Source organism: Pezoporus wallicus, unplaced genomic scaffold (assembly GCF_028554395.1).
Source record: "Pezoporus wallicus isolate ANWC-B61680 ecotype Strahan unplaced genomic scaffold, APGP_CSIRO_Pwel_v1 scaffold_7736, whole genome shotgun sequence".
Taxonomy (NCBI): domain Eukaryota; kingdom Metazoa; phylum Chordata; class Aves; order Psittaciformes; family Psittacidae; genus Pezoporus; species Pezoporus wallicus.
In genome coordinates, this window is record NW_026636574.1 from 2,112,365 (window position 1) to 2,131,979 (window position 19,615).

The following is a 19,615-nucleotide window of genomic DNA, read 5'->3' on the forward strand; positions in this document are numbered from 1 at the left end:
TCCTCAAGTCCTATCCACGGCACGTGTGGGACACAGAATGGGGTGTCTGGTGTGGCATCTCTCCCTGCGACACGAGGGTCCGCTCCGATGCTCTGTGATGGGCTCGCTGGGACTCACCGGACGTGTTTTTCTCACCCGGTGTTCAAAGAAGCACAGGAAGAGCTTTCCCGAGGCTGCAGGGGAACTGGTTTCCCTGAATCCTGGCAGGGAACGGCTCTGATGTGAGGAATGAGCTCCAGCCGACTTCCTCCCTGCTGTGGGGACCAGCTCCCTCCCTTCCACCTCTGAGGCCTGACCCAGCATCTTCCTCCTTGTGCCATGAGAAGCTCTGCCGAGGCGCCGCTGAGGCAGGAGGACAATTGCCTCCTTCGCAGCCACCCGGACCCCACCTTTCCCCTTAAAAGCCGTTTAATTGAGGGCTAAGAACAGGCAGAGAGAAAATACCCACCGGGCAGCTCCGAAAGCGCTGCAGATAATCATCAGGGTGCCCTACATACAGCCTGGGCTTGGCTGCGACATCAGACGGGGCAGCAGAACCTGCCATTGTTTGAAAGGAACAGGAGAGGGAAGTACCCGCTCCGTAATTACTCACCCCGAGTTAATGGGTGGTAATTACAGCGAGTAGGCAGCGGCGGGAGGAAGCTGTGACGGGGGCTGAGCCCTGCAGAGTCATGGGGAGAGCTGTGCCCCAGCAGCCCGGCTCGCAGGCAGGGTGTCAGCGCAGCTCCGAGGGGGTTAACTTGATGGGGTTGGTTGGGAATTCTTTCCTTCTCCCTCCCTCCTCGGTTATCCGCAGCAAACAGAGCCCGGGTGGAAGCTCGGAGCTGAGCAAACTCCTGGGGGGACCCGGAGTGCTTGGGCACATCCCAAGCCGGGCGCTGGCCCCGCTCTGGGCCTGAGCCCCCTCGCCCCGTTGCTGTCCCCATGGGGGATGACATCGACTGGCTGGACCTGCCGGGCAGGTGGACCTACGGCGTCTGCGGGGATGGACGCGTCTTCTTCATCAAGTACAGTTGTGGCTACGGGATGGGGATTGAGCTGGGGTGTAAGGGGGCTGCTGCGGGTAGGGGGGGCTTAGTCTGGGGTGGGAACACCTTGCTGCAAACCTTTGCACTTGGCTGCTTTCCTAGCGCACGCTCATCCCTCTTCCACCCCTCTTCTCCTTGGGTCACTGCTGCCCCAGCCTGGTGGATGCTAAAACCTGATCCTTCCATTCCTTTGTCTGGAAAAGTCACCCTTGGTGATGGGAACGGGCTCCCTGGGTGCTGACATCCCCGATCCTTGTCTTCCACAGTGATGAGACCAAGTCCACGAGCTGGGTGCACCCCAGCACAGGCTACTCCATCCAGAGCGGGCACTTCTCCTGTGCTGGTAAGGGATGGCTCTTGGGTCTTGGTGGGTGCTCTTTGCCTTCCCCAGGCATTGGAACCTGTAGATATGGCGTGAAAGCCCCCAGCAATGCAATGGAGACCCCAAAAAGCTGATCCTTGAATGTGGGGAGGGTTGAGAGGGGTTGACTGATGTGCACAGCCGTGCCCCATCTCCTGGACATGGGGTATCCAGCTTGACAGGGGGGTTCGGGGGAGCTTTTAAGAGTCTACTTCAGCAGAGAGACTCTTCTGTGGTCTCAGACCTGTCACTGATGGAGAGGGGACCCAAACTGCTTTAAAAATGCAGTTTGAGCATGTAAGAACCCACCAGGGCAGGATGGAGCATCCCGAAAGGGTCAGGAGCATCCCGAAAGGGTCAGGAGCATCCTGAAAGGGTCGGGAGCATCCTGAAAGGGTCAGAAGCATCCTGGAGCTCCCTGCCTGTGTTCCCCTACCCTTCCCTGTGGCTGCTCCTGGTGAAGTGGGACCTTGGTGTGACAGTGGGGAGGGCAATGTCTTGGGGTGATGGAGGGTGACCCTGCTTCTGCCTTGTCCTTCCAGGGCTGCCCCGAGGCTGGGAGGTGGACACCACAGTGCACGGGGGCTTCTACTTCATCAAGTAAGTGAGAAGGGGTCTGGGGGAGAAGCTTCTGCCTCTTGCTCCCACCCTCAGCTGCTCCAAGCCCCTGTGTCCAACCTGGCCTTGAGCACTGCCAGGGATGGGGCAGCCACAGCTTCTCTGGGCACCCTGTGCCAGCGCCTCAGCACCCTCACAGGGAAGAGCTTCTGCCTAAGAGCTCATCTCAGTCTCCCCTCTGGCAGGTTAAAGCCATTCCCCTTGGCCTGTCCCTACATCCTTGTCCCAAGCCCCTCTCCAGGTTTCCTGCAGCCCCTTCAGGCACTGGAGCTGCTCTCAGGTCTCCCCTTCAGGAGCCTTCTCTTCTCCAGGCTGCCCCAGCCCAGCTCTGAGCCTGGCTCCATGTGCTCTGAGGCCAGGCTGGTGTTACCTGTCCCTGCACGGCCGCGGTGGTCCCTGTACATGGTTAAGCAGGGACCAGGCCCAGCTTTGGGCTACATCCTGCACCCAGCTGCTGGGACAGGCCCAGGAGGCAGCTCTGGTGCCAAGTCACCGTTCCAGATGCAAATGTGTGTTCTGAGGGCAACGGGAGCTGCAGGGTGGCGTGGGACAAGCCAAGCAGCCCCCACCCTGCATCAGCCTGCAGGGAACGGTCCCCTGGAGCCCAGTGAGGGCTTTCTGCATGGCTCTGCAGTCCTGATGCTCTTGGGATGGAGCTCAGGGTCCCCAGGGCAGGTGGTGCTGCGCTGAGCGTAACTCAGTGAGGCTCTGGCCCGAGGTGCTGCTCCAGGAGCACCGGTTCATCCCAGCAGGTTGCTCCCCATTGCCTCTCACCCCATCCCTGCCTCCAGTGCAGGAGCTGGGACCCTGGCGGGGTGATGCTGGTGTCTAGACACAGAGCTGCAGGGCTGTGAGCCGGCTCCTGCTGGGTGAGGGTGTTCCAGACGGGATCTTTGAGCCCATTGCTATCTGCAGGTCCCTCTGTGTGCTCAGCCAGCCGTAAACCCAGCGAGAGCAAAGATCCCAAGGGCTGCAGAAAGCACCGGGATTATCCGGTCTAATCTGTCGAGCAGAGCCAAGGTGTCCTTGGATCAGCCCCACATCGAGTCGTGCAGCCATAACCATCACCATGGTGGGGATCCCCCCCCCGGGCAGGCTGGAGCTCGTGTCTGCAGTGCGTCCGGGATGCTTCTCCATGGCAGGGGATGTCCATGATTCCCCGAGCCCCATGGTGGTAGGGAATGCCGCTGTGGAGCAGGTCTGGGCTGGAGATAGCAGGCTCCTGGCATGGCCTGAGCTGGTTGCTGTACCCCCAAGGAGGCATTGTGGCTGGTGCATGCCCTGCACCTTGCTGCATACAGAAACAGACCGGTTTGGGTCGGAAAGGACCTTAAGGTCATGCAGTTCCAACCCCGTGCCATGGGCAGGGATGCCTTACACTGGACAGGACCCAGCTGTGGAGAAGGGAACCGCTGGCTCCATGTGATGCTGGTACCCGCCTGGGCCAGCTCAGGGTGCAGGAGGGCAAGGGGGGGCTTAGAGCCACCCCATCAGGTCCCTGCTGCCTGTGGAGCAGGGGACAGTGGCCTTGGAGGGGGGACAATGTGGAGCTTTAGGGATGCTGGGGTCCTTCTGCCAGGGAGGGATGATCCCACCCAGTGCTGGGGGGGATCGAGGGGGAGATACAGGAGGCAGAGCATCCAGTGAAAGCCAACCCCCTCCTCAGCCCCTTATGCCGGGTGGTTAATGGGGGATTATAGGATCAAGGGCAGCCACTGGGTTTTCCTTCCTGGAGAGCACACATCTCCAGGCTGTTGAAAAGTCCTCCCAGCCCTGCCTGGGCCATTACTGACCCTTGGCACTGCCCAGGGTGGCCTTCGAGCTCCAGAGAGCGAGCTGTGGTTGTTGAGTGTTTTGCTGCCTGTCCTCTGCCTGTTGTATCCTCTCCCTGGGGAGCAGATCCCAGTGATACTGCCTGATCGGCTGCAGCGGGTCCCACAAGCCTGCCTGGGGACGAGCAGGCTCCCCTGCCCCAAGAGATGGAGGATGTGGAGGGAAGTGTGGTCATGGTTGATTCCCTGATGCTGGGATGCAAGGGAAAGTATGGCTGTGGCTGTCCCCTGATGCTGGGATGGATGGAGGGGGAGCATGGTCCCGGCTGTTCAAGGCCAGGTTGGACATAGCCTTGGGTGAGATGGTTTAGTGTGAGGTGTCCCTGCCCATGGCAGGGGGGTTGGAACTGGATGATCTTAAGGTCCTTTCCAACCCGAACCATTCTATGATTCTATGATGCTGGGATGGATGCAGGGGGAGCACGGTGCTGGCTGATGCTGGGATGGATGCAGGGGGAGCACGGTGCGGGCTGTTCCCTGATGCTGGGATGGATGCAGGGGGAGCACGGTGCGGGCTGATGCTGGGATGGATGCAGGGGGAGCACGGTGCGGGCTGATGCTGGGATGGATGCAGGGGGAGCACGGTGCGGGCTGATGCTGGGATGGATGCAGGGGGAGCACGGTGCGGGCTGATGCTGGGATGGATGCAGGGGGAGCGGGCTGATGCTGGGATGGATGCAGGGGGAGCGCGCTGATGCTGGGATGGATGCAGGCTGTCAGCGCTCCCCCGGGGAAGGGGGGGGCACATCTCGGTCCATCCTCCCCTCCCCGGTGCTGCCGGGGGGGTACCGGTCCCGTTGTCCGCGGTGCCGGGGGACGGCGCTGCCCCCCCGCGGTGCTCGGTGCCAGCCCGGCGTCACGTGCCGCTCGGTGGCCCCCGAGCATGCCCAGCTCCCGCTCGAGCTGCGGCTCCGGCTCGGGCTCGGGCTCGGGCTGGCCGGGAGGATGCTGCGATCGTAGGCACCGGGGGGGGGCCCGGCTGCTGCCCGCCCCGGACGGTGAGTGCCCGCAGCGCGGCTCCCTGCATCCTCCTCCTCCTCTTCCTCTTCCTCCTCCTCCTCCTCGGCGCTGCGGAGCGCGGAGCATCCCCTCATCGGGAACCGGGAGAGCGGGCTACGCGCGGGTGCTGTCTATGGGGGGGGGATCACAGCCCGCCGGGGGTGCTCTGAGCGCACCCCATGGCTAGGGCAGGGTGTGCAGCGGGGACCAGGCTCCCCCTCACCCCTCCTGCCGCGCTATGGGTGACAAGTGAGCCCCCCCCCCCCGAGCTGTCCCCGCGGTGTGTTCTTGTGCTGTGTGCTGGTTTGTGCCCCCGGACCCCCACCACCGCCCGATGGGGTCTCCCAGGCTTGAACCCAAGCTTTGGGAGAGACCCGGCTTTAGGAGCTCAGCACCCCGAAACTCCTATGGTCATAACGGGGGGGGGCTGGCATGGGTCAGAGCCCCACCAACCCCGCTGTGCTTGGCTGCTTTGCTGAGGTCGCAGCCAGGATGGGATGCGATGGATGGAGCCCGGGATGTGATGGATGGAGCCGGAGATGTCGTCTGCCGCTTCCCAGGGACCCGAGTGCCTCCTTGGCCTTCGCGCCTCCCGTCTCGCTGCTGCTGCGAGCAGGGCGCCAGCCTCCTGCTCCTCCTCCTCCTCCTCTTCCTCCAGGAGCAGCACAGAGCAAGGGCGAGCCTTGCCTCGGGGATGCGGTTGCCTGTGAGATGCCTTCCGTGGACCCCCCCGGCACGGAGGTGTCTGGCGGTGCCGGAGCCGCTGCCCCGCGCCGTCAATCGCAGCTTTGTTGCGCCACGGTTGGATCTGAGGGAGCAGCGCCTGGTTCATCACATGATGGGGGGCATGTTCCATCCGCCACGAGTCTGTGAAACCCCGGCCGGATGGGTCCCCAGGGACCGTTCTCCCCCATGGCTCGGTGGGGACCCCCGCTCTGGTCCCCCTCCATCACCTCGTTGCGGGGTCTTTCTGTGGTGTGGGGCCATGGTGTGGGAGGGCTGAATGCCGGGTTTGGTCCGTGCTGCCTGGCCCCGCCATCCCACCGTCACATGCGCCGCGGTCCCTTGGGTGCAGGGGCCCAGCTCCCCCGTCCAGATGGCTGCGGAGCGGCCGCGTAATCCCTCCGTGCAGGGAGGAGAGGGAAGCAGCAGCAGGGAAGGGATGCGAGGCCATCCCGGCATGGGGAGAGGTGCCAGGGATCGGGCATGGAAGGAACCCGGGTGGCATTTGCTGGAGGAGAAGACATCTTCCAGGCAGGAGAGGCCGTTTGAGGCGCTGCTCTGCAGCTGGGAATCAGCAGCACCCGTTGGTTTCTCCCACATCTCCACGTCAAGAGCATCTGCACCCCGCTGCTCATCCCACCGTGCACCCCCGGCTGGGAGCTGGGGCTGCTGCACTGTTGCTCCCGGTATGGCTCGTCCTGTGGCACACGCGTGTGCATGCACCCGGCTCTGTAAGCGTGCGTGGCTGCTCCAGTTTCCCTGTATCCCTCCTGAAGGAGAGCTCCTGTCCTGTTCGGATCCGCACCATCCCGCTCGTCCCCTTCCCTCAGCTGGGATAGGATGAGGCTTCCCAGCGTGGCCCTGGTGGAGCTGGAGCCTCCTTGCCCAGCTGAGGTGCACCCATCCCTGTTGCCCATCCCGATCCAGCTCCTCGGGGAGCCAGAGCCGGGATTAGGAATCCCACTGGGGCTGGCCAAGGCATTGAAAATCACACGAGCACCAAAGCCTCGGCCAGAGCCTGCTCTGGGGGGAGCAGCCCCGGCACCCCCAGCCCATGCCGGGAGCCCCATGGGCACCCATCCCACTGCAGCATCCTGGCCCTGAGCACCCCATCACTATGCCCACATCCCTGCCTGTCCCCTGCCGTGTTTTCCTACCGAGTTCCCATAGAAACCAGCGGGAGCAGCAGCTGGGCTGGAGGGAATGAAGGAGAGGAGGCAGAAACGGGCAGGAGCAGGCAGGAGAGTGAGCTCCATGCCTGGATGGGCTGACTGCATTGGGTACTGATGGCTGCGAGGGCAGCAGTGTCCATGCTGCTCCATGCCATGGGGATCGTGCATTAGCATCACCCTGTCTGCTGCCCTGGGAAGACTGCATGTCTGTGCATGTGTGTGTGCACATGTACGTGCATGTGTGTGCACACAGGGCCTGGCATTGGGCACAAACACCAACCCAGATGGGCAGCGTGGGGCTTAACCCCCTCCCAAAGCCACCTGAACCCTCAGCAGCCAGGCAGGGTCTTGGGTTGTTCCTGCTCCATCTTTGCCCCTGGGAATCAGCTGGGATGGGGATTTCTCCCGCCTGTCTTTGCTCGCTGGAGGGGGAAGCAGCTCCATCGCTGCTCCTCTCTCTCATACATTTGTAGTAGCATCCCCCTCTTCTGTTTTCCTTAGCTTGAAACACGATAATCTGCAGCAGGCAGAAATAGTGCAGCGAGGGATGTGCCATCTCCCCGTTACCCTTGTTTCTCTCTGGGATCTGGCAGCTCCATGCAGCCCCTTCCCACTATGGTGTGGTATTGGGCTTCACACATTGCCAGTCTCCAAAACCACCCGGGTTTCCCTGGCATCCTGTGGATGGGATGATGGGCAGGCAGGGCTCCTGTTTCCCCCCAGCTCTTCCCACTCCTTTCAGCATCCGAACGTGGAAAACATGCTGGGAATGGCTTGTTTCTGTGGGGGAAGGTCGGGGCTCTCCTGGTTGTCGGCATTGCTCTGGTTTGGTTGCGGTTTTTCTTGCAACGCGGGAGCTGCGGGGTGAGGCTGCTCCGGCCGCGGTATGCAGGGAATCAGGTTGTGCCCTTAATCCATGCACCCAGCAAAGCTCTTTAATAAAGAGTCAAAGTCACCAAGTTCTCAATTAAGGGATGAGGCAGCTCCTGATCCATGTTTCTGGGTCAGTTGGAGAAAGGCCATTTAGGACCTGGTGGTTGTTTTCCTTTGATGTTTCTAAAGGAGAGGTTCCTCTCCTCCTTGGGAACACGGCTGCTCCTGGCCACAGTGCTGGGTGATGCCCCATTCCCTTGCGATGCTCCAGGCACTGCCACCAGCAGCACCAGGTGCTGCCGCTGCCGGGCTGCTGGGTGAGAGCATCCAGCCCAGCCCTGGGGCTCAGGGCCCCAGTACTCAGCACCAGGGTCCCCTGCTCCTTAGTGCATGCCCATGGGTGGTCTGCACCCTGCCAGGCCCCCCCCTGCTCTCGAGGGTGCTCCTAACCCTCTGTTTACCTCAACAGCAGCCACTTGCATGGGTGTTAATTGCAGGAGCTGGCAAGGCACTAATTAGGGGATAATGAGATGGCTTTTGTGTGTGGCTGGCGCTCCTCACAGCCACCCTGCTCCGTATCTCTGATCCCACTGTGCCGCGTCCATGATGCCCCTGTGCCTGCTGTGTCGCCTCCCTTGGCCAGGTACCACCCTCCTCATCCTCTTTCCCTTGAGATCTGGGGTTGGGGACTGCAGCTGAGATTGTGGCGTGTCCTGAGAGCATCTTCCTGCATCCTCCCTCTTCTCCAATGCCCGTCTTCCTCCCGCGGCCACCACCACAGAGCCACTGGTACCTGATGGGCAGTGAGAAGCTGTGGAGCCCCCGAGACCTGAAGCCTCTCACTGTTGCTGGCAACCAGGTAATGGCCATCCAGTGCCACGTTAGGAGCAGGCGTGTGGCTGCTGATGGCCTCTGCCGCATGGTGGGGACACAGCGGGTGGATGATGTGCTGCGGCTGAACAGCCAGGACCAGTCTGGCAGCCCCGGCAGCCCCGGCACCCGCCAGCCCTGCTCGGCCGGTTCCACACTGTTGGGTGATGCTGCACAGGGACCCGCACCCCAGGGCCCTGCAGCGCAGAGGGGCTTGGCTCTGCCCCCCCCTTTGCAGTGAGGTGTTCATCTGCTTGATGAGCTTCCTGCACTGGAGCTCCTTTTCCAGCCTTTATTCTTGCAGAGAATTTGACCATGAGGCTGCACCCTCAGGGCCCAGAAAGGGGAAACACATCAGGAGGTAGAAATGTGCTGCTTTTGCCTGTGTTTGGTGATTTTAAAGCCAACTGCATGGTTCCAACCTGCTAAATCTGGGGTGCTGGGGGGGGGGGACCCTAGGCCGATGCTCCCAGCTCCTTTGCCATCCCAGTTTCACCGGTGCCACTGTGTGAGCATGGGGTATGTTTTCCTGCCCTGTTCTCTTATAAATGCCTGTTTTGTGGATGTGCAAACGCAGTGACCTTTCACAGAGCTCCGGCTCTGGCTGCCGGCTGCTCTCCCTCTTGTCAGGGAGATGAGGATTCCGAGAGAAAACTCCAGGGCCGCCAGGCTCCAACACTCAGTTGGAATTGCCGTGATGAGTTCCCGGAGGGAAGGAAGAGCTCGTTTCCCATCTCTTCCCCTTGTGCCCGGAGACGCCAGGCCCTTCACCAGCCATCAGTGCTGCTGCTTCGCATCCCATCCTCATCCTGCCCACATCTCCTCCCTGCTAGCTGCGATCTGTTCTTGCTGTGACCTTGTCCCTGCTGCTGTCACAGGAGGCTCCGTGTCCCTGCAGTGCCTCAGGGTGATGGGGCAGAGGGTCCAGCTCCTGTTTGTCCCCCTCCCCAGTGTCCTTGGGTGCAGTGTCAGGGCTGGTGGCCTCTCTGGGCTGTGGATACCCTGTGCTAACCCCCCATGGATAAGGTGGGAGCCAACAGGAATGTTATTGGTGCAGTTAAAGTTCACCTGATGTTAGGAGTTGGAATGGGCACATGCTGCAGGGGTTTGGGGTGGCTCAGAGCTCTTGGGGCTCCTCCAGCTTCCAGCAGGATGCTTGTGGGTGGCGGAGCAGCACAGACCCCAGCTCCCAATCCCATGGGAATGGGGCTCAGTGGCAACATCCCACTGCTGGGGTGAAGAGGGGATGGGGATGTTGGGATGTGGCTGATGGAACGGGGATGGAGGGATGAGGACAGTGGGATGGGGCTGGTGGGACCAGGATGCTCCTCACCGAGGCAGAGCCAACGCTGGTGCTGCAGGGGTGCTGCAGGGGAGGGCAGCCAAGCATGGGCTGTATCAATGCCTGTGGGGAGAGGCAGGGAGCTCCCAACAAGTGGGGAAACTGAGGCACGGAGCCAGCACAGTGGGGATTTGCTCCGGTGACCTCTCCCAGGGCAGGTTCCTCCCTCTGACGTGTCCCGTCTCCAGTGTGTGGGGTGCGCCGGAGCACGCGTGCTCTATCTGGCACCCACAGTCCCATTTCCTGATGGGGTTTGGGTGTTACCACCCCGTAATGAGTTTCTAATTGCTCTCTAATGAGGCAGCAATCCCGAGGCAGGGATTGCACTTGGAAGGGCTTCCCCTGGTCCCGGCTGCTCCCTGCAGCACCCCCAGCATCACACCCGGACCCCCATCCTCCCCTGCAGGGTGCTGGGGGGAGGCTCAGTGCTGGATCCATGGAGCGGGATGGAGAGATCCAGGGCTGGATGTCCGGACAGAGGGGGCTGCTCTGCACTTGCCCCTCTCCCAGTGCTCCCAGTGGGTGGCACTGGGGGCACTGGGAGGTGGCACGTGCCTGGCAGCCTGCCCCAGCTCCTGCCAGTGCTGCCTTTCATTCCCTCCTGGCATCCACCGCGCTGCCTCCAGGGCTCCTTGGGGATCTCTTCTGCCTGCCCCACTGGAATGGCTGCCGCTGACAGGGTCCAGCTTGCCCAACCTCTTGCCCATCATCATTCCCTGTGCCCACATTGCCCCAGGGGAGGAGCCACCACCCCATCCTGGCGCAGCATCCCTCAAACCCTGCAGCGCTGTTTCCCTCCGATCCCATTTAAATCCCGCCACCCCGCAGCCGGAACGGAGAGTGCTGGGTATTTATAGCCTGGCACGGATGCTGGGAAGCAAACATGCGTGGAGAGGGGGGGGGGAGGTTGTTTTGGTCTTTTATTTTTCCCTAATCCTCCTCTTTTAAAGGCCAGGCCGGCTCTGCTGGAGCTGGGGGTGCCCCCACACACACTGGCAGATCCCGTGTGTAGGATTGGGAATGGGACCACGCATTCCAAGCACCCCATCCCCTCCCCTCGCAGTGCCCAGGCATGGTTGAGTCGGGTGGGAAGGAGGGAGACGGGGCTGAGCCCCCATTGTTTGGGGTGTCCCCAGGAGCTGCTTTTCCCTCCTTGGCGTTGGTTTGCATCCTCCTGCCCGGGGATGTGGGATGCTGAGCCCAAGGGGGATGCTCAGCTCCTGCTTCCTGGCACCGCAAGCAGGGAGATGAATGAGGGGCAGCGAGGAGGAGGAGGAGAAGTGCTGCGAGGAAGGCTCAGGTGGGTGCCAGCCCCGGGTGAAGCCCTGTGCCCAGGGCCTGTGGGGCTGTTCTCGGCGGCAGCAGCAGCTCTCCTTTCAGGTCGGTTGAGCAGCGATCATCAGCAGTTCCAGCTTTTATTGCCAGCCTCATGCACTGCGCTCGCCTCTTCCCTCCCCTGCCAGGCTTCCACTGACGATGCTTTGCTAGGGGAGGTTTGGGAGGGGGGGGGGGGGTGTTCATGCTTATTTCCCTCTCCCACCCCTCCATATCAAGCAGATTGAGTGATTCATAAACAAGAGGCGATGCTTGGAGTGTGAATGTGATGAATCCTAAAGCCCATCGAGGTGAGAGGCTGCTTGCGTGCTGCTAAGGGGGTGTTTGGGGGTTCAGCACCCCTCAGCCTTGGGGTACAGTGCTGGAGGAAGGGCTTGTGATAGCAGCAAGGCTGCAGGGGGCCTTATCTTATCCCTGGGCTTATCACCAGACATGCTTGTGCTACTGATAAGCAGGACCTTGGGTTCAGGCACGGGTTGTTGTTGCTGGGGAGCGATGCTCTGTGTCCCGGCGCTGCGGCAGCAGGGATGCAGTGCAGGGCTCAGTGCCCTGCTTATGGGGGTGCCACGCTTGTGGGGTGGCTGCTCTGCTCCATGGGTGGATGGAGGAGGCACCTTTCGGTGCATGGATGGTGCAGAAACCAGGGCTGGGAGCAGCTTTTGCTCCTCTTCAAGCAAAAGAATGTACAAACCCCCCTGTTTTTTGGCCAAGATGACCCTGGGCTCATCTGGCTGGTTAACTAGAAGTGGTATATTCAAAATACCTCAGTCTATGCCAGCAGGAGGCCTGGGCCTTGCTGCTGGTCTCTGCTTCATTCCCAAGGGATTTGTGGTCTGCTGGAAGAAGACTATTTCGGGTGCTGCTAGGCCACAGTGGTGTGCATCAGAGGAGCCAGAGAGGGGAGACGTTGGTGCTGCCCAGAGCCAGCGCTGCTTGTAGGGCACAATGGGTGCTGTCCCAGTGGGGCAGGAGGACCTGCTGTGGGACCGAAGTCCCTTGGGATGACCCTGGGGAGGAAATCCCTGCCCGAGGCCATCTCATCCCCATCGTGCCCAGTCAATCCAGGTACTCCAAAGGCAAATTTGCTCTTCCAAAGTACCTTTACAGAATGCTGCATGGGGGATGGACCCACAGGGCTGGTGCCTGGGAAGGCAGCGTTTCAATGGGGTCTATGGGGATGGACGCGTCTCGCACTGTTCCCGCCTGGGATCAGGCAGTGAGCACTCTGGATGCAGGTGAACGGGGCGCTGCCTGCTCATAAACAGGCTGTTGTTGTTTGTGCGCAGCCCGGCAGCGCCCTGGGGCCGCTTGTGCAACCGGGGCGGGGAGCTGGGATGGATGGATGGATGGGTGGATGGATGGATGGATGGGTGGGTGGATGGGTGGATGGATGGATGGATGGATGGATGGATGGATGGATGGATGGATGGATGGATGGATGGATGGATGGATGGATGGGTGGGTGGGTGGATGGATGGGTGGATGGATGGATGGATGGATGGATGGATGGATGGGTGGATGGGTGGGTGGATGGATGGATGGATGGGTGGATGGATGGATGGATGGATGGATGGATGGATGGATGGATGGATGCTGGAGCCAGCACGGGGAACCCCAGGCTGCACTCCTGAAGAGCCCCCAGCCATGAGCTGCTCTCCGCACGATAGAGAGGTCCCCATAGATGTGCCCACCCTCTCCGTGCCATGGAGTGGTTTCACCCCTACCCAGCAAAGCAGCTTTGGGGCTCCCTCCCCTTTCCCATGGGCAATGCCTGGGAGCATCCCCGCTCGCCCCGCAGGCTGGAGCAGGGGTGAAGCAAGCACAGCCCAGCCTCACCGATGGTATGTGGCTGCCCCGGTTCTGGGCTGCCGGCGAGCCTGGAGAACGGAGGAAAACAAGGCAGGGTTTTGTGTTCCTGGGTTGTTTCATCCCGCACAAGGAAGTCCCGCGCTGCCACGGTGCAGCCGCCTTCTGGCTATAGGCCACCGCGGTGGCCATGGTGAGGCTCAGCAGGGCTGGTGAGCGGCACCCATCACCCTGGGTCACACACCAGTGCCAGCAGCCACCCCATCAGCCGATCCAGCACGGGGCTGAGTCCCTTTGGGCTGTTTTATGAGGTTAAACATGCGCTTCCCAGCCTTTCCCATATTGCTGGGTTGAGCACCAGTGCTGCCCACTGCTGGGTCCCAGCCCCATTCCCAAAGCACTGGGAAGCAGACCTGTCCACAGCATTAAAATCCCATCTGGATCACAGCAGAACCCAGTGTCCATTGAGCACACTGGGGGCCGGGACTGGTGTCGGGGGTTCTCGGGCAGTGGTGGCCGGGGCCGTGGCTATCCCAGCGCAGGGCTGGAAGGTGCCTGGTGTGGCCGGGAGCAGTGGGAATGACGTGAGAGCGGGGTGTGGATGTGTGTGTGTGTGCTCAGCGCCTGTTTATATAGGAAGGAGCCAACCTCCAGCTTCAGGTTTCAGACCTCGCTTATCGGACGCGGCGGCTCTCGGAGGCCACCGGCGCTTCTCCCCCTTTTCACCATCAGCTCCCTCCTCGGCACCGAGCCCACTGCCCTCGAGCACCCGGTGAGCAGGGAGGGGGAGCCAGCAGTGGGTGCTGTGGTGGGGGTAAGGAAGGAGCCGGGGGCGATGGAGGAAGAGCCCCCAGCGCTGGAGCCGAAGGGATGGAGATGGAGGGGTCTGCACCGTGCCGGCGCATCCAGAGGGCTGGGCTGTGCCAGAGGGCGGCTGCAGAGCCATGGATGGGGTGAAGGGTTGTAGGGAGGGTGGTTTTGCTTGCGGATACAGCCCTGGCCATCAGCAAGGGGAGGGGGGGAATGTTCGCACCGTGGGCAGGGATGGGCAGCGCATCCCACCGGGCACGGGCACGGCAAAGCCCGGCTGCGCTCTCCCAGGGGTTAAACACCTCTCATGGAGCTCAATGGAAGGTGTGGCACCGAGATAAGGCTGGCAGAGCCGGGAGTGGGGCAGAGGCACCCGGGGCGTACACACAGCGCCCTGCTGCTTCCAGTGCTACCAGGGAAGTGGGGATGTGCGCTGGGGTCCTGCCCACCCGCTTCAAAGCTGGGATGCTTGGTGGGATCCTGCCCGCCCGGTCCATGGCTGGCAGGGGGGAGCTGCTGTCCCTGCCCTTGGCTGGGAGTAACGCTGCAATCTCCTGGAAGTGCTGCTTAAAGTTGCCTCTCCTCCCAGGGGAGAGACCCAGCTGCTCGCCCGCTTTGTGCTGTTTAAAGGGATGGTTTAAGAAAGGCTTTTTTAAAGCAACCCTCTGCTTACCCTGCTGTGCCCCTCCCCCGGGCTTTCCTGAAGCCTGGAAAAGCCCCTTCCTCCCTAGACCCTCCCACCCAGACTGCTGGGATGATGGTACCAGTGTCCTGCCAGTGCTGGAGGATGCCCCAGCATCCCTGTCTGGCAGCAGCATGTGGCTGTTGTGGATCTCTGGTCTGCAGCATGGGTTCGTTGTGGTTTCCATCCCGTTGCTCCACGGATGCCGGGGGGAAGGGTTGATCTCCCCCCTGGCAGGGCAGGGGGTTTATGGCTGAGCCTGATCCTGGCACCATCCTGCTTCTTCCTCCCCTCTCCCTCCAGTGACAGTGAGGGAAGCACCAGGCTCCGAGCTGGTCCCTGCTTCCAGGGGCCTCTCCTTCACATCCTGCAGGGCCATTCATTAACCCTGTGACAAGGAGGAACCTTCAGCGGCTTCTGGTGATGCCCAGCATGGCACAGAGCAGGGATGTCCCCTCTGCGGGCCCCATGTGGTGCCTGCTCCATCCTGCTGGGGCACGGAGAAGCGTGGAGGGGGAGAACACACCAGGGCAAGTCAAGGGCATGGCTGGATTCTTTCCACTCACTGGTTCCCTAAGGATTTGAGGTTTGTGACTGCGTTCCCTTGGCTGTTCCCTTGATTCCCTGTGTCCTCTGGGCTAGATTGAACTGGAGACACCGGTGGATCCTCCCCTGACCCAAACCCAAAGGAAAGCCAGAGCCACCGTGCTGCAGGCGCCTGGCGAAGGGATCTCCCACCTTTCCAGCACCCAGCTGCTCTTCCCACATGTATTGCCCCATCTCTGCCTTCTGGAAATTCAGCACAAGCCTCCAGCTCTTCACAGAGCTGAGCAAACCAGTTCCTGATGGAGGGCAAGCACTGCGCTTGCCCCCTCAATGAGCATCCTTGCAGGCACGCTGCAGGCAGCTGCAAAAGGCTGTGCCACCACCTCAAAGCCATTGCCAATGGAACTTACCAGGCTGGGAATGAACCAGCTCCAGCATTGTCAGGCTCAGGAATCCCATCCTCAGCTTCCCTCCATGGGCAGCACTATGGATGCAGAGCCAGAGGCGGCGGGGATGGGCTGTGCTGCATCTCCCCATCGGGATGATGGGGTGATACTTGTTTACGTGATGCTGGGGAGAAGGGGGAACTGGCAAGAGGCTCACTTGCAAATGGGATTTCTGGGAAGTGGAAGGCTGGCGTGCATTCAGCCTGGAACTGTCCTGGTTTCCAATTGGAAACATCCCACAGTGACTAAACTCCATGCAGGGGAAGGTCTCGTTCTGCTGAGCCGACGCCGCACTACTGAGCCCTGCTTTTCCCCCAGCAAATTCCTTGCTTTCCCCTTGCAGCTGCCCCTCGGGGCTGTTGTTGGCTTCGCGCACTAATTGGGACGCAGTTGGGAAGCTGGGAACAACCAGTGATTCACTGGGAAGCTGTCCCCAGCTGCCCCGGCCCTGCCACACCAGGGTGTGGTGGGTTGGGGATAGCAATAACAGCAGGGTTGTCCCATTCAAGGGCAGCAAGGGCATCGCTGCACCCAATCCTTGCACTGGTGCTGATGGCTGGGTTGAACCTTTAATGGCTGTTGAAGGAGGCGAATGGTGTGATATGGGGAACATGAGCTGCTGGGGGGTACTGGATGTGCCCCCTGGGGGCTGTGTCTCAGGATGGTCGTGCTGGAGACCAGAGCTTCCAGGTCCCCTGGGCTGTGTCCTCCCCAGGTCTGGGGAGATTCCCGCTCTGTACACGGAAGCTGGTGGCTCCGGGACTGTCAGAAAGAGTTGGAGGCACCCATGGGTGCCAGGCTCAGCTCCCGCCCATGGCAGATCCCCACCATTGGCTCTTCTCAGGTACTTGGGAGCACTTTTGGGAGCACTTGGGTGCCCCATTGCACCCACACCGTGATCATGGGCTGCTCCAGAGGCTGCGGACCCGAGGGTGGGAGAACCTCGGCCAGCCCCGTGCTCGGGAGCGAATCGGTGCAAGGCACTTGCACAACCGGGGTGCGCGCGCTGTTGCATCACAGCTCGGTTACAAGCTGTTCCGAGGCCTGCGGAGGTACAGGAACAGATCTAAAAATGGGAGAGTTACCCCATATACCTCCATCACACCCGTGCCAACGTAAGGGACGTGTGGCACAGCCCGGAGAAGGCAACTGGGACGGGAGCTGGGGTGCTGGGGAGGATGATGGGCTGCCTTGCGATGACAGCCCGCTGCCTGGACCAGCTCCACCGCGGCACAGGAGGCAGAACCAGGCTGCTCCTGCGCAGGGATAAATCCTCATGGGCACATCAGACCATGAGGGAGCCCTGGGGTGCAGGAGCCACGAGACATGAGCGTGCTGCTGGCACCCTCCCAGCCTCGGCGCTCCGACAGGCTTGGGGCTCCGTGCCGGCACCGCGCGGCACAGCCGGCTATGCCAGGAATGTGCCGAATGAGTCGGGACTTGACTGCGGGAGGTCAGGGCGCTGAGCAGCCCAGGAGCTCACCATGAGCTGGGGCAGAGCCAGAGCTGCTGCAAGCCCCTACCCCAGAGCCCCGCTGAACCCCGGTGTGGGTGCTGCGGTGGCATTGGTGCTGTGTTGGTGTTGGCCGTGTTGTGCCCCCTGCACCCCGGGGTGCTGCTGTTACCACTTTGAACGCATCTGTTTGCTAAAGCACCCGAGTGAGAGTGGAAAATGGGCGATTTGGATAAAATCAGTCAAAAGCCTCCACAGGGAGCAGCACAACGGCTGATAGAGCCCAGGCTGAGGCTCACCCCAATCCCTATCCCGGTGGGCTCAGTGAGTGGGAATAGGAGCACCCGGCTCTGCGGAACCCCAAGAGCAGGGGGAAGCTTAACAGCAGCACCCAGCATCACTGCTCCCTGCTCTGGGCCCTGTGCCCTCCACGTGCTCCCAGCTCGGGCTGTTTGCTTGTGGCTTCATGTCCTGCATGGATGTGGGGAACGGGAAATCCAGAAGCCGTGGCTGTATCCAAAGGGATTCACCACGGGCGCGGGGAGCCGAGCCCTCCTGCCGGCAGCGGGTCTGATCAGCCGCCGTGCCTGCAGTTATCCCCAGCTCATTCCCGTCTGTGGGATTCTTTAGCCATTTGATGGTCTCGTATCATGATTGAAACCATCCCACAGCAGCTCCCTGCTCCCGGCCGCGCGGGGTGGTGCCGTGCAGATGTTTGTCCGAGGTTATTTAGGAGCACTCGCAGCCCGGCCGCTCCCGAGGCCGCAGCTGGGGCTGGAGAAGGCGAAATTCCCTGCGGATCCGTGTCTGAATGCTGCGGTGACAGCGGGGTGTCGTGGGCTGTGAGTACCTCCAGAGCCGGGGACCCCATGGGAGCTGGGATGGGGATGGGGAATGAGCCCCTTCCATGTCCCTCTGCGTTTGCGGGGAGATGCAGGCTGGAATGGGATGTTCCTGGGGCAGTGGCGATGCTGACACCGACTGGGCTTGGGGACGGGGGGGGACGGGACAGGGATTTGCTCCCATTGTGCAGGGCTGTGCAGAGGCAGAGCAGGGCTCTGCTGTCTCCAGGCAATGGCACAGCCGGAGGTTAATCATTCAACCCCTCTGTGGGTTGGGTAACGCAGCAAGAGGCAGGGGGGTGACGGGGACATCTGTCCCTCCACATCCCGGACCTCAGGCATAGGAACAGCCTCTGCTCCTGCTCCATTCCCTTCTCCATGGGGATGCGCACAGTCCCAGGTGTACCGCAGCGTGCAGGAGACCCTGGCATCAGGGTGCTGGCAGCATCGAGTGCCAGCTGAGCAGCAGCCTCGGGAGCCAAGAGCCGCGGCTGGGTTGTAAACACACTTGGATAACGTTACAGCCATTGATATTCCTTGGCAAAGCTGTGCGAGGGAGAGCTCTGAGACCCCTGAGCTGAGGGATCGCAGCTCCAGCACTGAGGCAGGGATGGAGGTGCCTCCTGCCCCACTCCGCAGGGGGCAGAGGGCTGTGGGGCTCACCCCTTGGCATGGATGCTGCTGCTACCCCGAGGATGGGGAGAGCAGGGTCTCCTGCGGCTCCCACCGGGCTGAGCTCTGGTGGCTTGGCTGGATGCAGAGGCAGGATCCAGTGCATGGGGTATCCCTCCTGGGGTCCCCTGATGCCGAGGGACCAGGTTGGGGTGCATAGAGACCTGATGTGCTGCGGGAATGGGGTCCACGGCGGGGGGGGGGGGGGTGTGGATCCCTGCTGACACCCCTTGGCATCCCTGCCGTGTCCTGCGGTGCTGATCCAGGGGCTTTGGACACAAGCAGAAGATGCTTCCCCGTGCTGGTCCCGCGCGGTGCCGAGGGGGTTAAAGCTGCCGTCAGCCGCCGTGGCTGTTAATGATTGATACCAATGACGGTGTCCATGGGCTCGGAAGGAAACCATCCAGCCCGGCTGCGGCTGCGGGAGAGCCGCGGGCTCGGCCAGCGCCGTGGACCGAGGGGACGCGCGGTGGCACCGGTGAGTGCTTGCGAGCGGCGGCACCGGCCGTGGCACACGTGGGCCATTGTCTGCAGCCACCGGTGGCCGAGAGCAGCCGGGTGCTGGGCACAGCCGCTGGATGCGGAGCACGGGGAAGGCGGCGGGGTGCCGCGGGGATTATCGTGGGTGATGGGTTAAGCAGGTGCTGGGGATTTGTTCCAGTAGGATTTCGCCAGCGCCGCTGCCATAATCCCGGCTCCTGACCTGACCTGGTTGGGGCCGGGTTTGTTTTGATGCCAAGCTCCACTGATTGCTTGGGACAGGTATTTCTGCCCGCTGGAAGTGGTTTCTTAAAGAGCTTAGTGGAGGTTTAAAGCAGCCAGCTTGTGGCATGGAGGCTGCATTAGTGCATCCCCTTTAGTGGGGTATCACAGCTGCCCAGGCACCCCCATACTCCCAGGCTGGGTTTCGGCAGCAGCACCAAGCCCGGCCACAGTTGGGCCAAGGGAAGGGGGGAAGCTCTGCAGCTCCATAGTGGTTCCAAATCAGTGGGAGGCTGTGGAGTGCAGGGGGAGAGGCTGAAGGATCACATCCTGATCTGATAAATGCCCCTAATGTCTTGCGTCAGCTGATGTGGGTCTGTCCCATCCCACGGTGGCTTGAGGAGCCCGGTGACCCGGTGCACATGGGATTTGGGCTCTGTCCCTAAGGAAAGATGATGGAGTGACACGGTTAAAACAGGGCCACGGTGCTGCCAGGGCTGTCA

The 19,615-nt window shown here is 61.7% G+C and overlaps 2 protein-coding genes across 15 annotated transcripts in view; one reads left to right on the plus strand and one right to left on the minus strand.

Annotated features, from left to right (window-relative positions):
* Positions 1–19,615, minus strand: part of LOC130594701 (adenosine receptor A3-like) — a 161,693-nt gene that overhangs the window by 96,807 nt on the left and 45,271 nt on the right. The window lies entirely within an intron of this gene.
* Positions 958–19,615, plus strand: part of PLEKHA6 (pleckstrin homology domain containing A6) — a 44,076-nt gene continuing 25,418 nt past the window's right edge. For 2 of the 13 annotated variants that reach the window (XM_057400742.1, XM_057400743.1), the window contains exons 1-3: positions 958–1,007; positions 1,295–1,371; positions 1,932–1,989. Coding sequence is in view for 1 of the 13 variants with exons in the window: in XM_057400748.1 (XP_057256731.1) it covers positions 11,003–11,118 (116 nt within the window). In the remaining 12 variants the exon portion in view is untranslated. Of the gene's footprint in view, positions 1,008–1,294; positions 1,372–1,931; positions 1,990–4,694; positions 4,838–10,745; positions 11,119–13,586; positions 13,732–17,716; positions 17,739–18,714; positions 18,889–19,615 lie in introns of those variants that run through there. The other 11 variants (XM_057400745.1, XM_057400744.1, XM_057400750.1 and 8 more) reach the window with 9 other exon arrangements.